Source organism: Truncatella angustata (genome assembly GCF_020726525.1).
Source record: "Truncatella angustata strain MPI-SDFR-AT-0073 chromosome Unknown BKA67scaffold_1, whole genome shotgun sequence".
NCBI lineage: Eukaryota > Fungi > Ascomycota > Sordariomycetes > Amphisphaeriales > Sporocadaceae > Truncatella > Truncatella angustata.
In genome coordinates, this window is record NW_025763381.1 from 6,664,654 (window position 1) to 6,680,440 (window position 15,787).

The 15,787-nt window shown below is 49.0% G+C and overlaps 5 protein-coding genes across 5 annotated transcripts; 3 read left to right on the forward strand and 2 right to left on the reverse strand.

Moving 5' to 3' along the window:
• Positions 1–1,970: 1,970 nt before the first annotated feature.
• BKA67DRAFT_70370 (uncharacterized protein) lies at positions 1,971–4,489 on the forward strand. Its single transcript, XM_046109377.1, has 3 exons — positions 1,971–2,596; positions 2,655–3,314; positions 3,388–4,489. Exons 1-3 carry the CDS (start codon positions 2,217–2,219, stop codon positions 4,280–4,282), a joined length of 1,935 nt encoding a protein of 644 aa, XP_045965059.1. The 5' UTR covers positions 1,971–2,216; the 3' UTR covers positions 4,283–4,489.
• Positions 4,490–4,667: 178 nt separating this feature from the next.
• Positions 4,668–5,822, reverse strand: BKA67DRAFT_509477 (Sialidase; the record flags this gene model as incomplete). The annotated part of the gene is made up of 1 exon (XM_046097242.1): positions 4,668–5,822. The coding sequence occupies one exon, from the start codon at positions 5,820–5,822 to the stop codon at positions 4,668–4,670; it is 1,155 nt and encodes a 384-aa protein (XP_045965060.1).
• A 2,115-nt stretch (positions 5,823–7,937) lies between these two features.
• On the forward strand, positions 7,938–10,418 carry BKA67DRAFT_598881 (glutaminyl-tRNA synthetase). The gene is made up of 5 exons (XM_046105314.1): positions 7,938–8,664; positions 8,728–8,963; positions 9,015–9,036; positions 9,123–9,166; positions 9,296–10,418. The coding sequence occupies exons 1-5, from the start codon at positions 8,100–8,102 to the stop codon at positions 10,304–10,306; spliced, it is 1,878 nt and encodes a 625-aa protein (XP_045965061.1). The 5' UTR covers positions 7,938–8,099; the 3' UTR covers positions 10,307–10,418.
• A 104-nt stretch (positions 10,419–10,522) lies between these two features.
• Positions 10,523–12,218, forward strand: BKA67DRAFT_549602 (Alpha/Beta hydrolase protein). The gene is made up of 2 exons (XM_046101601.1): positions 10,523–11,186; positions 11,263–12,218. Exons 1-2 carry the CDS (start codon positions 10,896–10,898, stop codon positions 11,926–11,928), a joined length of 957 nt encoding a protein of 318 aa, XP_045965062.1. The 5' UTR covers positions 10,523–10,895; the 3' UTR covers positions 11,929–12,218.
• A 420-nt stretch (positions 12,219–12,638) lies between these two features.
• Positions 12,639–13,996, reverse strand: BKA67DRAFT_510663 (uncharacterized protein; the record flags this gene model as incomplete). The annotated part of the gene is made up of 3 exons (XM_046097344.1): positions 12,639–13,051; positions 13,115–13,636; positions 13,807–13,996. 3 exons carry the CDS (start codon positions 13,994–13,996, stop codon positions 12,639–12,641), a joined length of 1,125 nt encoding a protein of 374 aa, XP_045965063.1.
• Between the last annotated feature and the right edge of the window lie 1,791 nt (positions 13,997–15,787).

Here is a 15,787-nt window from a genome sequence, read left to right on the forward strand (position 1 = left end):
CCTAATAGGCGAGCCAGTTACGCATGATAGGTATTCCTCCCTGAGAAATTCTCAGGTTCGTAATAGGGCTTATCTTTAGACTCAAAGAGTAATGACTCCGGCAACCATTCGTGTCCCTTTTCACTTTACAGTGAACTGGCCTCCTTTTGTAGGTAATCCTTCTTTAGCCTAGTTATATGGGCATTTGCAGTAGTCAGGGTCGTTAAGAAGACTGTATCGAATATATCGCCTATATATGACGTATATAAACACACACTTTTAAGCTAGAATTGAAGCTATTCACATTCGGGCAAAGCGCTAAAATGGCTGCCCGCTTAAAATAATCCTTGATCATAATTTAAACGGTCTTCTTATTTATGATATCGTGTTATCGAGTATATTCTTTAGCCAAATGACTGGGGCATTGCCAATATGGATTTATTTATCATGTTTAGCATTACAAAATTGACTCGTATGCCCTCAATGATTTCATGGAAATCTTTATAGCATTGAAACAGACCAAATATGCCAAGTTTTATGGCACTGTATTACGAACAACCCATACAGCGAAATCAACAAACCGGCGACGGAGTTTATTAGTACTGATGTATCAATCTGAATATCTCGATGAGTAGTAAGATGTCTGTTTAGGAAATGTGTTGTTACTTTTGTAAAAAGAATGTTAATCCCTAGGGTCTACATCGAGTACTGAAATTGGTGATGCTTGGTTCATACCAACGTTATCGGTCTCGGCTATGAAAAGTTGGCCAATCTAGTCAGGTCCAGCGTTGGAAACGGCATTTATGAACTATCCACCTTGACCTGAGAGGTGTAAGGACATACTGGAATTCTGATACATAAGTATTCATAAACTTGACATGGGGTAGCAATGTTCTTGTTACTGGTTCTTTGACATCGCTGAATACGACCTTTCCACTAATTCCTACCAAGCGACAAGCATATTCTTGTGGATGTTTGTCAGGAGTCATCACCAGCCTACTGAGAAACTACGACTTCGATGCTTGTTGTCCAGGTTGACTTTGTCAGTTGAATTATGAATTCAGGGATAAAAACGCAACTGATTTTTACAACAAAGATAACATTAAAATCTGACGACGACGAAGTAGATTACTATAAAACCATGTGTATGGTACTTGAGCTGCTCTTATAATTGATCTTCAGCCTGAGTCATACTAGAGTAACTATAGAGTGCGTTGTATGATATGGTTGAATATCATGAGCGGGAGAAAAGTTTGCTCATACACGTAGATTATAGCCTCCACTTGACAACCACCAACCCATATATATATAGCTGGTCTGGGGTGTTTGTATTGTCACTATTGATTGGTGCCTGAAATCTACTTTCATGGCAGATCCGGCCCGAAAATAGTTTCCTCGACCGACTCACTGAGCGCGCAAGCACGTTTCCGGCCTTTACATCTAACCAAAATTAACCATATTCGTATGTGCTTATAGCATTTTAGCTTTCGTTACCACCAGGCGAAGAGCTCGTCACCTATAAGGGTCCGCTTCTGCCCTTTCGAGAACAACGCACATACACAACGTCGCCTGTGACGCATTTAAGACTATCATCACTATCCCAAGCCAGGAGCAGAAGAACCGTACAATGTGGAGGTGGCACCTGGGGAGTATTCCACAAGCGCCAATGCGCAAAGGCGATTGCAAGAAAACAAGGGTAAAGTCAACAATTTCCAACGGCGAGGCAACCGTCTTTACGTGGCATAGAAAGGGCTCGTTCAATGCTGCACGTTGGCGTTTGCGGAGCCCTTGAATATCATGAAGTCAACTAGACGTAGAGTTGCTCACGTTGAGCTCATGTCACGCCCTGCCAAGACCTCAACCAAGCCATCTGCCCATGACATGATGTGTTACTTCCTGGGTCATCGAACAATCGTGGCAGTAAGCAATATCCTGCCGAGAGGAAAGTGCCGCGACAAGAAGATCGTCGTGCGGGGTCATGCACCGACCGCATGGTAATTCTTGAACAAGTCTGCAACTGGTGCCAAGAGCATAGGCAATTTGTACAATGTAACCCCAAATGTTTATAATCTCCTGTCAGTAAGCGGCTCGACACGAATGCTGCAGACAGCTGCCGTCCCGACCACCAAAAAGGACCACCGCTCCCACGGTGAACATTTGTATACTCTTCCGCGTAGTCGCCCAGAGTCTCGCTTTTCTAGCCATGTCGTAGCATTGCAAGAGAGCACACGTTCAATATGAGTCTTAGGTTCCGCTTCCTCAGTATTTGCGTTACTCTCCTTACTCGACCAGGACTGATCGGGGCGCGAAATATTCACCACACAGCTCCGACGGTGGAAAAGAGCATATCCGGAAACTCTTTGTTCGAGTACGAAGTATCATCCTTGAAGGTGCAAAGCTCCGACGATGGTCCGATTCTGAGCAGCGGAGAATGCAAAGCATTTCCAGGGGATGCGGCCTGGCCGTCGGAACAGGAATGGGACGACTTGGACGCGCGCCTCAACGGGGCACTCATCCCGACCATTCCAATAGCGGCAGCATGTTATCGGAGTTGGGGTGTTTTTGACAAGGAGAAGTGCGACATTGTCACTACAAACTTCAGCAATCCTTACTTGCAGTGAGATTGTCCCAACTGACTAATATTGTATGAGAGATCTAGCACTGACGTCTCGCAGTGAAGCAGACCCTACTTCGGTTATGTGGCCCCTCTGGCAAGGGAGAAGCTGTTTGCCCTCTAATGACACCAATGGCACGTGTACTCTGGGAGGATATCCAGCATACGTGGTTAACGTTAGCAGCGTCGCTCAGATACAGCTAGCCTTGAACTTTGCCCGAGATTCAAATGTCCGACTAGTGATTAAAAACACCGGCCATGACTATCTAGGAAAGTCTGGGGGAGCCGGGTCGCTGAGCGTATGGACACATCATCTAAAAGACATTGAGTTCCTTCCCCAGTATGAGAGCGCTAGCTACAGCGGAAGTGCCCTCAAGGTGGGTGCTGGTGTCACAGTCCGTGAAGTATATGAAGCAGCCAATTCGCATGGCGTAACCGCGCTTGGAGGCATTTGCGAGGTTTGTTTCCCAGACCAGACAATTAAAACTATTCTCACACAATTGCAGAGCGTGGGATTTGCTGGCGGATACTTGGCCGGTGGTGGTCACACCCCGATGAGTGGATTGTATGGGATGGCTGCAGATCAAGTACTGGGCTTTGAAGTGGTGACCGCAGATGGGAAGTTTATCACTACGAACGAGCTCTCCAATCTAGACCTCTTCTGGGCTCTACGTGGCGGAGGAGGTAGCACTTTCGGGATCGTGACATCCGCTATTGTTAGGTAAGACTTCTCATATTTGGCTCAGAGTCATCGCGATATAACGCACGATAGTAGACTGACACTACAGTTCTAGAGTTCACCCCAAAGTCAACATCGTGACGTCCACTTTCAGCTTTGGAACTGGCCCAACTGTCAGCAACGAAACATTCTGGCTGGCATTGCGTGCATACTTCGAGGAGTTTATTCATTATACTGACGCAGGCACATATTCCTGGTTCATGGTGGCTTTGAACAACGGATCCTATCAGTTTACCATGACACCATTCTTTGCACCGAACCATACTATCGAATCCTTCAACCTTCTCGTGAAGCCATGGTTTGATCGCCTGGAGGAACAGGGCATCTCTGTGTCACCTAACACAACCTACCATGAAGACTACTTATCTGCGTATAACGCGAACTTCGCCATGCGAGACTCACCATCTGGGAAGGACAATGTGGGTCGATCTTCCAGCATGCCGGGGAATCGACTGTTTCCTCGAGGCAACTGGGAGGACCCCGTCAAGTTCAACGCCACCTTTGCCGCCATCCAACAGCTTGGGTCCAACCGTACTTTCTTCGGCTATCATCAGGCACCGCGCAACAGACTGGATGTTGACAACGCCGTCAGTTCGGCCTGGCGCGAGACGATCGCATTTCTTATCTCGAACGCTCCTGTCCCAGATAATGCGACGCCATCGGAACTGAAGGCAGCGCACGAAGAGGTCAACGCTGTGTTAGATCCGTGGCGACGAGTAGCACCGGCCAGCGAGGGTGGCGGGTCTTATCTGAACGAGGCACACGTCATGGAGCCGAACTGGCAGAAGGAGTTCTATGGCGAGCAGTACGCTGAACTACTCCGCTTGAAGCATAAGTGGGATCCAAAAGGCGTCTTCTATGCCACGACAGGAGTGGGGAGCGAAGAGTGGGAAGTGAGAACTGCCGACCAAGGTGTCCAAACACAGAATGGGAGACTATGTAAACTTTGACCATTACAAGTCGAGGAGGCAGTGCCGCTATTGTGAGTTGCCGACTCCTGACCCGTCATAGTCCGAACCACAGTCCTAAGCGTCACGTTTTTCGTACTTCGGGCTTGTTCTGGACTCTCACAGGAAGCAATTCTCTCTCGAATTTTTTCCTCCTTGACTATTAACTGGAGGTACTCCTTTCCAACTGACTACCAATGTGCATAAACTTGATATATTCTCAGTGAATTCGTCATGAAGCCTAAACGCCTAGCTGATCTATGGTATCTTTTGAAATCAATGCCCCACAACCGCAAACTCCTCATCTATCCTAAATGCATTGCAATCTTGCAGTGTTGCTCATTCGGACATGTCGTCTTCTCCATGCCTGATTCTAAGGCAATACTTTCTAGTAGTTCAAAATCTTTGCTTCCACCACACCGTCCTGATCATACATTCCCATTACTTTGTCATCAAATCTCAACAAACCAGGCCAATGACTGTCGCCGTCGCCAATCAGCTGTGGAGTGGTCGACCATTCTATTTTACCGTCCTTCAGCCCTTCGCTACTGATCACCGACTTGACTTGCGCCACGTTTGGCCAATCCTGAGTAGTCGTGCTCTCATCTGTCATGAACAGGACTGCTAGGCGATTGTTCCCCACGGCTGCGATTTGCGGACTGCCTGCCTGTTTCCCCGTCGCGGGAATGTATACCACCCCTCTGTCTCCATATGTTGCGCCATCGTCATATGATACCGCATACTCGATATTGAAGTCATGATAGCCTCTAGAAGTCGTCTCGAACACCATGACAAGTGCTTCCTTTTCGGTGGCTGCATCGTGGACCTTGACGATCCCTTGCATTCCGTCTCGTAGCGTCTCGGTTTCCTTGTGGACCTTGAGGTTGACTGGCGTACTCCAAGACTTGCCGTTTTCTGATATTGTCCTGAAAGTCTCCTGGTTATCCGTCGCAAGCTCTCTGCTATACGTCAACTGGATCTTGCCGTCGTTTCCGACCCTCATGAACGGCTCCCAGACACCCATGCCTCTTGAGCTCTCTGCAGAGAAATCCACAGCCTGGCTGGCGTACTCCCAGTTCTTGCCACCGTCGTCGCTAATGCAGACGGTGATGCGGAACCACGTATAGTCACCGTCATCATTCTTGTCGTGGTTCCTGAAAGCAGCCAGCACTGTAGGTGGGTTGGTTTGGCCAATCTCCAGCAGGAAAGTATTGTCCATATCAACATTGGAATCGCGATGTGCAATGGTACCAAATGGCTCGAAGCTTTTCCCGCCATCATTGGATCTTGTAACTTCTATGGTGCGGGCTGCGCCATCGAAGTGAGCGTATCCTAACAGCAACGAGCCATCTGAAAGCTGCGTAGCCCGAGCATATGCATTATTGGAGTCTTGAGCTGTTTCAATCTTGATAGGTGTAATTTTACTCAACGCTCCTGTTGAAACGTCTCGCGATGAAATTGGAATACTTCGACTTGAAGCCAAAGAGGGAAGATAGGACAAGAGCACCCCAAACGCTGTCTTGAGGACTGAATTCGAGAGCATGACTAATGATTATGATATTGTAAGTTGCGCTTAAAGATGCTGATGTGACGGCTGAATAAAGGGGGAAATGGCAATACTTATTATTACCTGATACTTGAAAGGATCCTTCGAAGTATTGATGCTGCGTAGGCATACTTCTGTAACTGCCACGGGAAACCAACGGACATAGCCCAGATTCTTGGCTATTGACGTTGCAACCACCATGTTGAGGAAGTGCTATGCTGGGCCAGCACCCTTGGACGAACTCTTGGCTAGCATTACTTCGCAGCCTGGCGAAATGCAGGGTCCGTTTAGACGGGGCTGCGCCGAAGTGATTGGGCATGTAGAACCTCCATAGTTGTTGCCCTGATGCGGATGAGACGAGCAGCTTGGCACGAAAATCTATTTTGCAACCCAAGGGCGATGCCTTGCTCGTGACGTTGGCATCCAGAGTCCATAGGTGTGCCAAGGTCAGCAGAGAGAAAGAAAGCATTGCGGCTCTGGAAGGACCATCGAGTCTAGTCTAACCTTAGGCAGAGGCGGGTAAGGCTAACCTTAGTAGATAGAGAAGAACCAGAATTGGCTGGAGGGTGAGCTAAAATTGACATCACACTTGATGATCTGACAGGCTTAGCCCTGCGGCACAGCGCTATCCATTCCTCTGGGAGAATCCACGTGGCGCTGTTGGTTCGCTAAACTGTTGTCTGAATCCTAATGTGCGACCCCCTGCATGATAGTCTATTAGCGTCCAACATGCCAGCGCACGCAAATATAGCCAAGCATCGACACTGTTGTTTGAAATGTCGTCACCATGTTTATAGCATGCCACCGCATCGAGAACGAGTCGATGCATTGGTTTTTGTGGTGACAACTCGACGGTATGCACTTGGCAATTTGCAGGAATCTCAAATGCTCTCAATTCTAGGGAATAGCCATCATTTGTTTTATTAACAACCATCTTGATAACTAGATGTCGAATGGTCGCTATTTCTATAGCTACAACGGCAATATGAACTTTTGAAATTATTCATCTATACCCTCGTGTCCAGAAGCAAGAGTCGTAGATGAATCCGTTAGAAGTTGAATTGATGGCAAGGCCTTGTTGGGAGTTATCCACTCAGCCATACCATTATTAAAAGTCCTAGGGGAGGGGGGGAACCACGATTCTTTTTGAGGACTGATGGGAGGGATGGTTTGCTTGTCATGCGAGAGTTTCTTCTGATGAGCTTAGCCACGGTTTGGTAACAATTTATTAGTATGTGCTCAAGCATGCGTGAGATTAAGCGCATGCGCAGTTGGCGCCATGTGTTTTTGGACCAACTGCGCTTCGGAATGGCGAGTATGGATTTAAGTGAGCGGCAACGCGTGATGATCTCTTTGGGGGTTGGACTTTTGCATACTGTAAGTCGCTGGGATGGGCGTTCTGGCGTTTAGGAGGTCTTATGTGTGTAAGCTCTGCTCCTACCTCCCACCTAACCTAGGTTAGTGGGGAGTCCGACTCCCGCCAAAGGTTAAAAATAGACAACCTGAGCAGAGAAGACGTATTCGCGATTGGGCATTTCCTGTGCTTTTCATGTCACAATCATCTCATTGCGGACCGAAGAGTCAAACGAAGGAGTTGTAGCGAGACTATGACGGCGTGGTATGCGAGGCACTCCCAAGTAATGGAGTATCATGCACATGGCCTGATGAAAAGGACGTCTACATGTAAGTTTTGGGCTCGACAGACTTCAAGATTCAGGAAGTGCTCTGCCAAAGTTCTGCCGCCCATATGACTGGCAGATAGAAAGTACAACATACGGACTGATGTGATGGAACTGCATCTGATTGACGTGTTGTGATAGTAAGCTTATTAAGTGGTCGAGCGGTTGATTTATGAGCGGTGCCCAACGCACAGTAGCATTGGGGGTCCGGAAAGAGGGCGCAAGTATGGTAGGTGAGCGGCTATATACATACATACATAATATGTAACTATCTTATCGCGTTATCTCTACAGAGGAGTCGAAGGTTAGGTGGTTTTGCTTGGGGGGGGGGGGGGGGGGGGGGGGGCAGGCTCGCGTGTGCCCCTCATTGCCCCTCCACGACTGACTTTGGTGCTAAGCTCAGATTTGGGCTATTTTCCTGGCAGTTGTTTGTAGTCGCACTCCGTTGAGTCACCGCCCACTTCTCCGTGATATGCACACACGAGCAGCACCGTCGGCTTCTTGAGTTTGCATCCCACAACCTTGAACATCGCCTTTATACTCTCTTGCCAGAACCTGGATTGTCTAGTGCCTACTCCGCACACAACCCGCAATCATGGCCGACGCCATCGCCGAAGGAGTAGCCAAGTTGTTCCTCGATGAGGAGACTGGCGAGATGGTGTCCAAGAACGAATTGGCAAAGCGCACCAAGAAGAGAGCCAAGAAAGCAGCCACTGCCAAAGCCAAGGAGAACGCCCCTCCCAAAGAAGCTGCTGCCGCAAAACCAAAGCCCGAAAAGAAGCCCGAAGAGCCTACTCTGGACCCGGAAGCCATGTTCAAGCAGGGCTTTCTCAACGACGTGTACAACGAGAGGCCCGTCAAGCCTGTCACCACTCGATTCCCTCCCGAGCCCAACGGCTTCCTGCACATTGGCCACGCAAAGGCCATCGCCGTTAACTTTGGCTTCGCCAAGTATCACGGAGGTCAATGCTACTTGCGATTCGACGACACCAACCCCGAAGCCGAGGAGGAGAAGTACTTTGTCGCAATCGAGGAGATGGTTCGATGGCTGGGATTCACTCCCTACAAGATTACTTACTCCAGCGACAACTTCCAGAAGCTTTACGACCTTGCAGAGAAGCTGATCGGGCTGGAGAAGGCTTACGTGTGCCACTGCAATGGTACGTGCGCAAGACGTAATATTTGAGCCATGGGAAACACGACTGACGTATGTACAACCATAGACGAAGAGATCAAAGCCCAGCGCGGAGGCGAGTCTCACGGAGAAAGGTTCCGATGTGCACATGCCGACCAGAGCGTGGAGCACAACTTGGCCGAATTCAGGGGCATGAGAGATGGCAAATACAAGCCTCGTGAGGCTTTCCTCAGAATGAAGATGGATATCAGTGACGGAAACCCTCAGATGTGGGATTTGGCCGCATATCGTGTGCTGGACAAGCCCCATCACCGGACTGGCGATGTAAGTCAATAGCCTCCCTCACTTGCCTTACAATCACTGACAGTTTAATAGACTTGGAGAATATACCCAACCTGTACGTATAGGAAACAACCCGCATACCCAGAAATATCTGTCATGTCATCATGAGAGATTAACTAACTCGATTTTTTCTTGATTTAGATGACTTCACGCACTGTTTGTGCGATAGCTTTGAAGGCATCACCGTACGTCCTCCCGCCCTCCTCATCCTCCTCCTCCTCCTCCTCCCTCAATGCACAATGTGTCCTGACCACCCACAACACGGACCCACGGATCCTACAGTCTGACAGTGAAGATGCTAACTCTATCTACAGCACAGTCTCTGTACTACGGAATTCGTCCAATCTCGGGTCAGCTACGAATGGTTGAACAAACAACTCGCATCCATGCAGCCCATGCAGCGCGAGTACGGTCGCCTGTCTATCCAAGGCACTGTCTTGAGCAAGCGAAAAATCATGAAGCTCGTTACTGAAAAGTACGTACGAGACTGGAATGATCCGCGGTTGTTTACCCTCATTGCTATAAAGCGCAGAGGAGTACCACCCGGCGCTATCCTGGACTTCATTAATGAGCTTGGTGTGACCACTGTACCTTCAACGATACAGCTTAAACGATTTGATCAAACCATTCGTCGATATTTGGAACGGACAGTGCCGAGACTCATGCTGGTGCTCGACCCCGTTCCCCTCATCATTGAAGATGCCGAAGAGGTTGAAGTCGACGCACCATTCAATCCCAAAATTCCTGCTATGGGTACCCACAAAATCAAGTTCACGCCTACTGTATACATAGATCGGTCTGACTTCCGTGAAGAGGATAGCAAGGACTACTTCCGTCTTGCGCCGAACAAGACTGTCGGTCTGCTGCAGGCACCGTACCCTATCAAGGCCGTTTCTTTCACCAAGGATGAGGCTACAGGAAGGGTCACAGAGATCCGAGCAGTATTTGACAAAGAGACTAAGAAACCAAAGACTTTCATCCAGTGGGCAGCTGCTGACTCTCGCAAAGTTGAGGTCCGTCTGTTCAACTCGCTTTTCAAGTCTGAGAAGCCTGATGATGCCGAGGGTGGTTTCTTGAATGACATCAACCCCGACAGCGAGGTTATCTACCCGGACGCCTTGGTCGAGTCGGGCTTTGATGAAGTCAAACGCCGCGCTCCTTGGCCGGAAGCTGCTGGTGAAAGTGAACTTGGTAAGGGCGGACCAGAAAGTATACGCTTCCAAGGTATGCGTGTGGCTTACTTTGCCGTGGACTCCGACAGCACGGACGACAAGACCGTATTAAACAAGATAGTGTCACTAAAGGAGGATGCTGCTAAGAGCTAGAGATGTATCACATCCATACTAGAGAACAGTAAAATGAAGAATGTCTGAGAATCATGCGTGTCTACTTCGGTCGCTCAAATGTATGTGACGATCCAGGTACCGTGAGTGACACATAAGGTACTGTGAAATCTTGATAATAATATTTTAATATTTTAAACATCAGATGTGGTGGACCCAAGTAGAATTTACGAAATTAACAAAGCCGACTTTGGTTTTGGAAGGATTGCTTACTAGCCATCACAGGCTGTCGCCTAAGCCGGCATTTCGATATAGTGGCAGTGCAGATTCCGAAAGCTATTTCCAGCTCAACAAATCCGTGCCGCTGATCCTTGCACGACGTAAACAGTATGGGATCTTCGTCACTCAGTTGGCACGATTGGCACTTTTGGGATGATAATACAATACCGCGAGTCTGGCCGATTCCTCACTCAGCCTATTACTGGGCTTATATTACAATAAGCATGACGGCTAAACCCGAGATGCAACGGTCGGGCGCTGCACGACACGGTACGGTGGCTATATAGGCTGAAACACATGTAAAGAACTCATTCTTTTGTAAATCTTGTCGTTAAAGTGTCGCCAAGCAAATATGCATTTCTTGAGTGCGATACCATTCATCATCTCAGGCGTTCTCGCTGTTGCAGCATGCGGCTCGGCGCCGCCGTTCGAACTCGGAGTACTTAGCGATAATCAGACTGTATTGTCAGATCGTCGTTACAGAGTATTTTTGCCAAACTCGTATGATCGGAACAAGCCGGCGCCTGTAATCCTGTCGTATCATGGAGCCAACCGTCAGATCGAAGACCAGGTTGCCCTCGATGGGTTGACCACATCATTCTTCAACCAAGACTACGTTATCGTATACCTGCAGGGTAATGCAGTCAGTCTTATCCCAATCTCGTATCAGCAACAGGAACCTTGGCAACGTTTTCGATACTAACTCGGACTTCTGACAGGATGATCCGGACCGTCCCGATCATACGACCTGGGAGGGAGCACCAGGCAATGAATCGGACGACTTTGGCTTCACCACTGCCGTCCTCGACGCGCTCGAGTCCTCTCTGTGCATCGATGTGAGCCGGATCTATGCGACGGGCAAGTCGCAGGGCGGCGGCTTCGTCGGCCGCCTGGCCTGCCACACCACCCTCTCAACCCGCATCGCGGCTTTCGCGCCGGTCAGCGGCGCCTACTACATCGAGCAGCTGAGCCTCAAGAAAGACTGCAAGGACCCCGCCACCGTCGAGATACCGTGCCAGCCGGGTCGGGCCGAGATCCCGATCATGGCCTTCCACGGCGGCGCGGACCCGACCATCAAGTACTCCGGTGAGTTCCAGACGTACTGCCTGCCGAGCGTGCGGCACTGGGCGGAGGGCTGGGCGCAGAGAAACGGGCTGGACGCCAGCGGCGTGGACAACAGCACGATAGCGGCGAGCAAGAACGGCGTGACCAGCTCGTGGGGTGGTGGACTGGTCAAGCTGGTGTATGATGGAGATAATATCAAGCACGACTGGCCGAGTCTGCTCCAAAATGCGGACAACAAAGGAAGCCCCAAGACGGCGTTCAACGCGAGCGGTTGGATTACGGATTTCTTTGGGCAGCACTCGCTACCTCTCACCAACTAATTAATGGCGGGCAAATCCGGAGAGCGTTGGGAAATGTTGTGTTTTAGATCGTAATCGATCGGAGCGAGGCGTTGGTGACTGGTTCTAGAATGGGTGTTAGATGAAATTAACAATCTCCATAGAAATATTTCAAGAGAATTCCGTCGGCTTCAATTCACGTCCGGTTCAACTTGAGGTAAGTTAATCCGTGACTGAAGTACCTACAATTTATATGATGATGGTCAGAAATGGTAACTGGCACAAGTCGTCCCGGTGTAGGTGCTTTAAGGTACAACGTAACAAGAATGACCTGATCAGACCAATGAGTCGTTGTCATCACAAACAAGCCATGTGAGGTTTCTCGTGGTTTAAACGAGACCTACGGTGCAGATGCTAGTTAGTAAGCGGGAGGCTTGGTTTTGTCAATTTAGAAAGCCACTTTGGGCCAAAGTGAGTGATGAGTGGCACTACGCATGCGCCCCAGAGGTGAAATGAAATACGCCATCCTCAACGTAGCCAGGCGAATATCCAAGCAGTATAATACAAACATTGAGCGTAGGGGGCAGTGGTTGGCTTAATAGTATATTTCATTGGTCTTACGCCGCTTAAGGGGTATATGGAAATGTTGACATGAGAAGTATCGAAGAAGATGCAAATGCAAATACCGCCAAACGCTTTTCTAACCCAATCCGCTTATCGCTAGAAGAAGAAAAGAAAAAAAAATAACCTCTCTACTTTGACTCAATTGTGACTGAGCTAGAGCTTGCCGAGTCTTTGCCTTTGACATGTCCCGGTCGTGGTGCATCGTCCCGCACCTCTTCCACTGTATAGCCGAATTGCACAGTCTTGTTGATCTGCGCTCCAGCGAGACCATGCATGATATATTCTTCGCTTCCCGTGTCGTCCGCCTCGGCCTTCGATTTGTTGTTGGCAGTTCTTGAGAAGTGACTTCCACCCCCATAACGTCCGTTGTGTGAGGGTAAGGGATAGGCACCCGAAGTACTGCGACCCTTGCTGTGACCGGTCGATCCCAAAAGCTTGGGGAAGAAACGTTGTGCGAACGGCTTGAGCGCTGGGATGGACCCACCAATTACTGAGAGGTTGAGTTCGAGAATGCACCACATGAGCGCAGTAACGGTATTTCCTTAGATCGAGTTAGCTCTTGCTTCATCTAGACATGGGGCCATATAAGACAAGGACAACGTACTCGTCAAGTCCGCGTCGGTCAGCAGGACATACAAAGACTGCAGACGAACAATGCTGACAATACACACAAACGCACCCATAGTCAGCACGAACGCGACTCCGACCTTCTGCTTTGTGCGCAGCTGTAGTGATTTCAGAGCTGGCAAAGGCACGACGACAGTTGCGATATCAGTAAAGATGCCCAAGCCGGCTTGTGCAAAGTAGAAGGCAGGTCGGTTGATGCAGACTGCAATGAGTGATTCTTCGAGCGACCATGATCCCGCGATGGGATTGCAGCTGAGAACATTGACGAAAACGGAGGCCAATGAATAACCGAGTGTGAACGCAAAGACGCTCCAAATCGCGATTTTCATTGTTTTCGATGGGAAAATTCGTAGATAAAAGAGTAAAATCGACCCTTTGGCCAAACCGGTGGCGGCGCAGAACACCATGGCCGCAACAACATTCCGGATCATCCATTTCGGGTAGAGATCGGGCTGGAGAGGTACATCCCATAGATTCTTGCCCAGGCCATAATTCAGCACTGCCGACAAGGTCAGTCGTGAGTCAGATACAAATAAAGGTACACAGTACTTACTGTCCATACAGAGTGCTACCATGACGATATTTAAGACCATTGCCGCTATCATTAAAACTGCAAGGCTGTTGCATCAGCAGAAAGTCCAATGTTCCTTGCCTCCAAGACGTGCTTACAGTCGTCAAATGCGACTTTGCCAGAAATAATCGCTCTCGTGTATAGTCGAATAGCCATCGTTATTGTCGATAGTGGTAGGAATATGCCCACAATTGTGATTAAGCTCGTCGCCTCGTATGGGTTATCTTTGTTTGGCGTGACACCATCCGGCGCCGCCATCGCATACGTTATTCCATTATACAGCGACATGTTTACGCTGTCGTCCCGAGTCGCTGGAAAGCCCAAAGACTAGAGTATGGGGGAAACAGCCCTACGGCACTGCTTTAACAGTATCAAAGTGAAAGCCAAGTCGTCTAATGGTGATCTACACAATGACACTGGAGAGTCCCGGCTCTTGGGGAAGATGGACGGAAGATGGAGACGCGCGAGACAGGTACTGCAAGAGGAACTGTTGATCTGGGCTCCAAAATACTATTAAGCTACCAGGGAATCGTAGGCTAACCAGCATGGTCCAGGTTCTCATTATTACGTGCCAAGCTTCGAAGAGTGTCCCTGCAGCAATGAAAAGGAACTTGTGCTCCTTGGGAATGCTTGCAGTGTGACTTCTATGCAAGTCTTGCTGCTAGTTAAGCGAGGTGACATCTGGGGTATAAGAATCGGAACTCGTAATCTTTTTTCAATATTTTTTCCCACGATATCGGGTGATGCTATTGTGGGATCCAGAGGGGCAGCCATGCTTCTCAGAAATTCTGTCACAATTTCGGCGTCAAGACTAAGTTTGCCAGGGTTTATCATGCCATAAAGGGATCCGCCAAAGAATCCGTCTTCTGTCCCAGTCTCGCTCTGCATTCCCTGATACAAGTGAACAATACACTAACCAAGGGCCGTCCTTGTAATCTCTCCACTGAAATGCCCTTGCAAAATTCTGTCGTATGTAACCCGTGTTACTCGAGAGCGAGACTGGCGACTCGAACCGACTGTCTCCTTCCTAAGTACCAGCAACAGGAAGCTGGCAACCGACTGGCTTCTTAATCGAAGCAAGTCGAGACTATTATTCTGCTGTTGTCTACTGTACATGGGGCACTGGCCTCATTCTCGAGAGTCCACCATACATATCTGCAAGTCACGATCCATTTGGCGAAGATCTGACTTGCCAAAGTTACAGAAGAGGAAATGATCAACTCATTTGCTAGAGAGATCCTCCAGACTATCATTGCTTAAGTGTATAAAGAGGAGGCATTCGGAAGCCACCCCATGGGATGAAGAAACGACCGACACTAACTATGGCGTGCCGTGATCCATTTGGCAGTGTTCGGGATCCCCAGTGCTTTCTTGTTGCAGCGTCGTCATATGCGAACAAACTATTGCCCGCAACAATGCTCGAATTAAGTATGGTGGCATTGGTGGCGCGGACGATAGCGGCTCCACTTGGTGCTGCATGGTATGTTCTTCTGGAAGGATACCTGAGGAAAAGCTTTTTGCCAAGGGGTGTCAGTTTGAGCAACGAGCTCGTCCCTGTCGGTTTGAATTTCTGTAGTGCATAATAAGATGAGCGATGTAACGAGTGAGTTGTGCTAAAGCTTGCGATGTCCACCTTGACGCGCACAGAGGTTATACTATAGTACATTTTCTCCAATCGGAGAGTGTTCAGCACCGTCCCTAGCAGAACGAGCAGCGCTACAACGCTACGGTTAGAACGGACGGAGATTTTGACAGTCTTGTTTGTTGAAACGGGGCGGTCCGGAACAACGGGCTATAGTTTTGATGGCTTTAAACACTTGCAGTAAGGCGGCATTTTCTGGACTTTTCTGAAGCCAGGACCAAGGCAACAAAATTACGGCAGGCTCTTGCGGCTGTGGACGAGCAGTGATGTGGTGGTCAATCTAGGAGTTTGGTACCGACAAGAGAAGCTTTATCATGTGCCGCGTTGTTGCCTTCGATTGTTGGCTCCGTGGGTTCGGTTGTGAACGGATGCATGTGGATTCTCTGCCAACCACGTGGGAGGATTGCTTTAGCGATCCCAATTACTAGGAGGCAGAG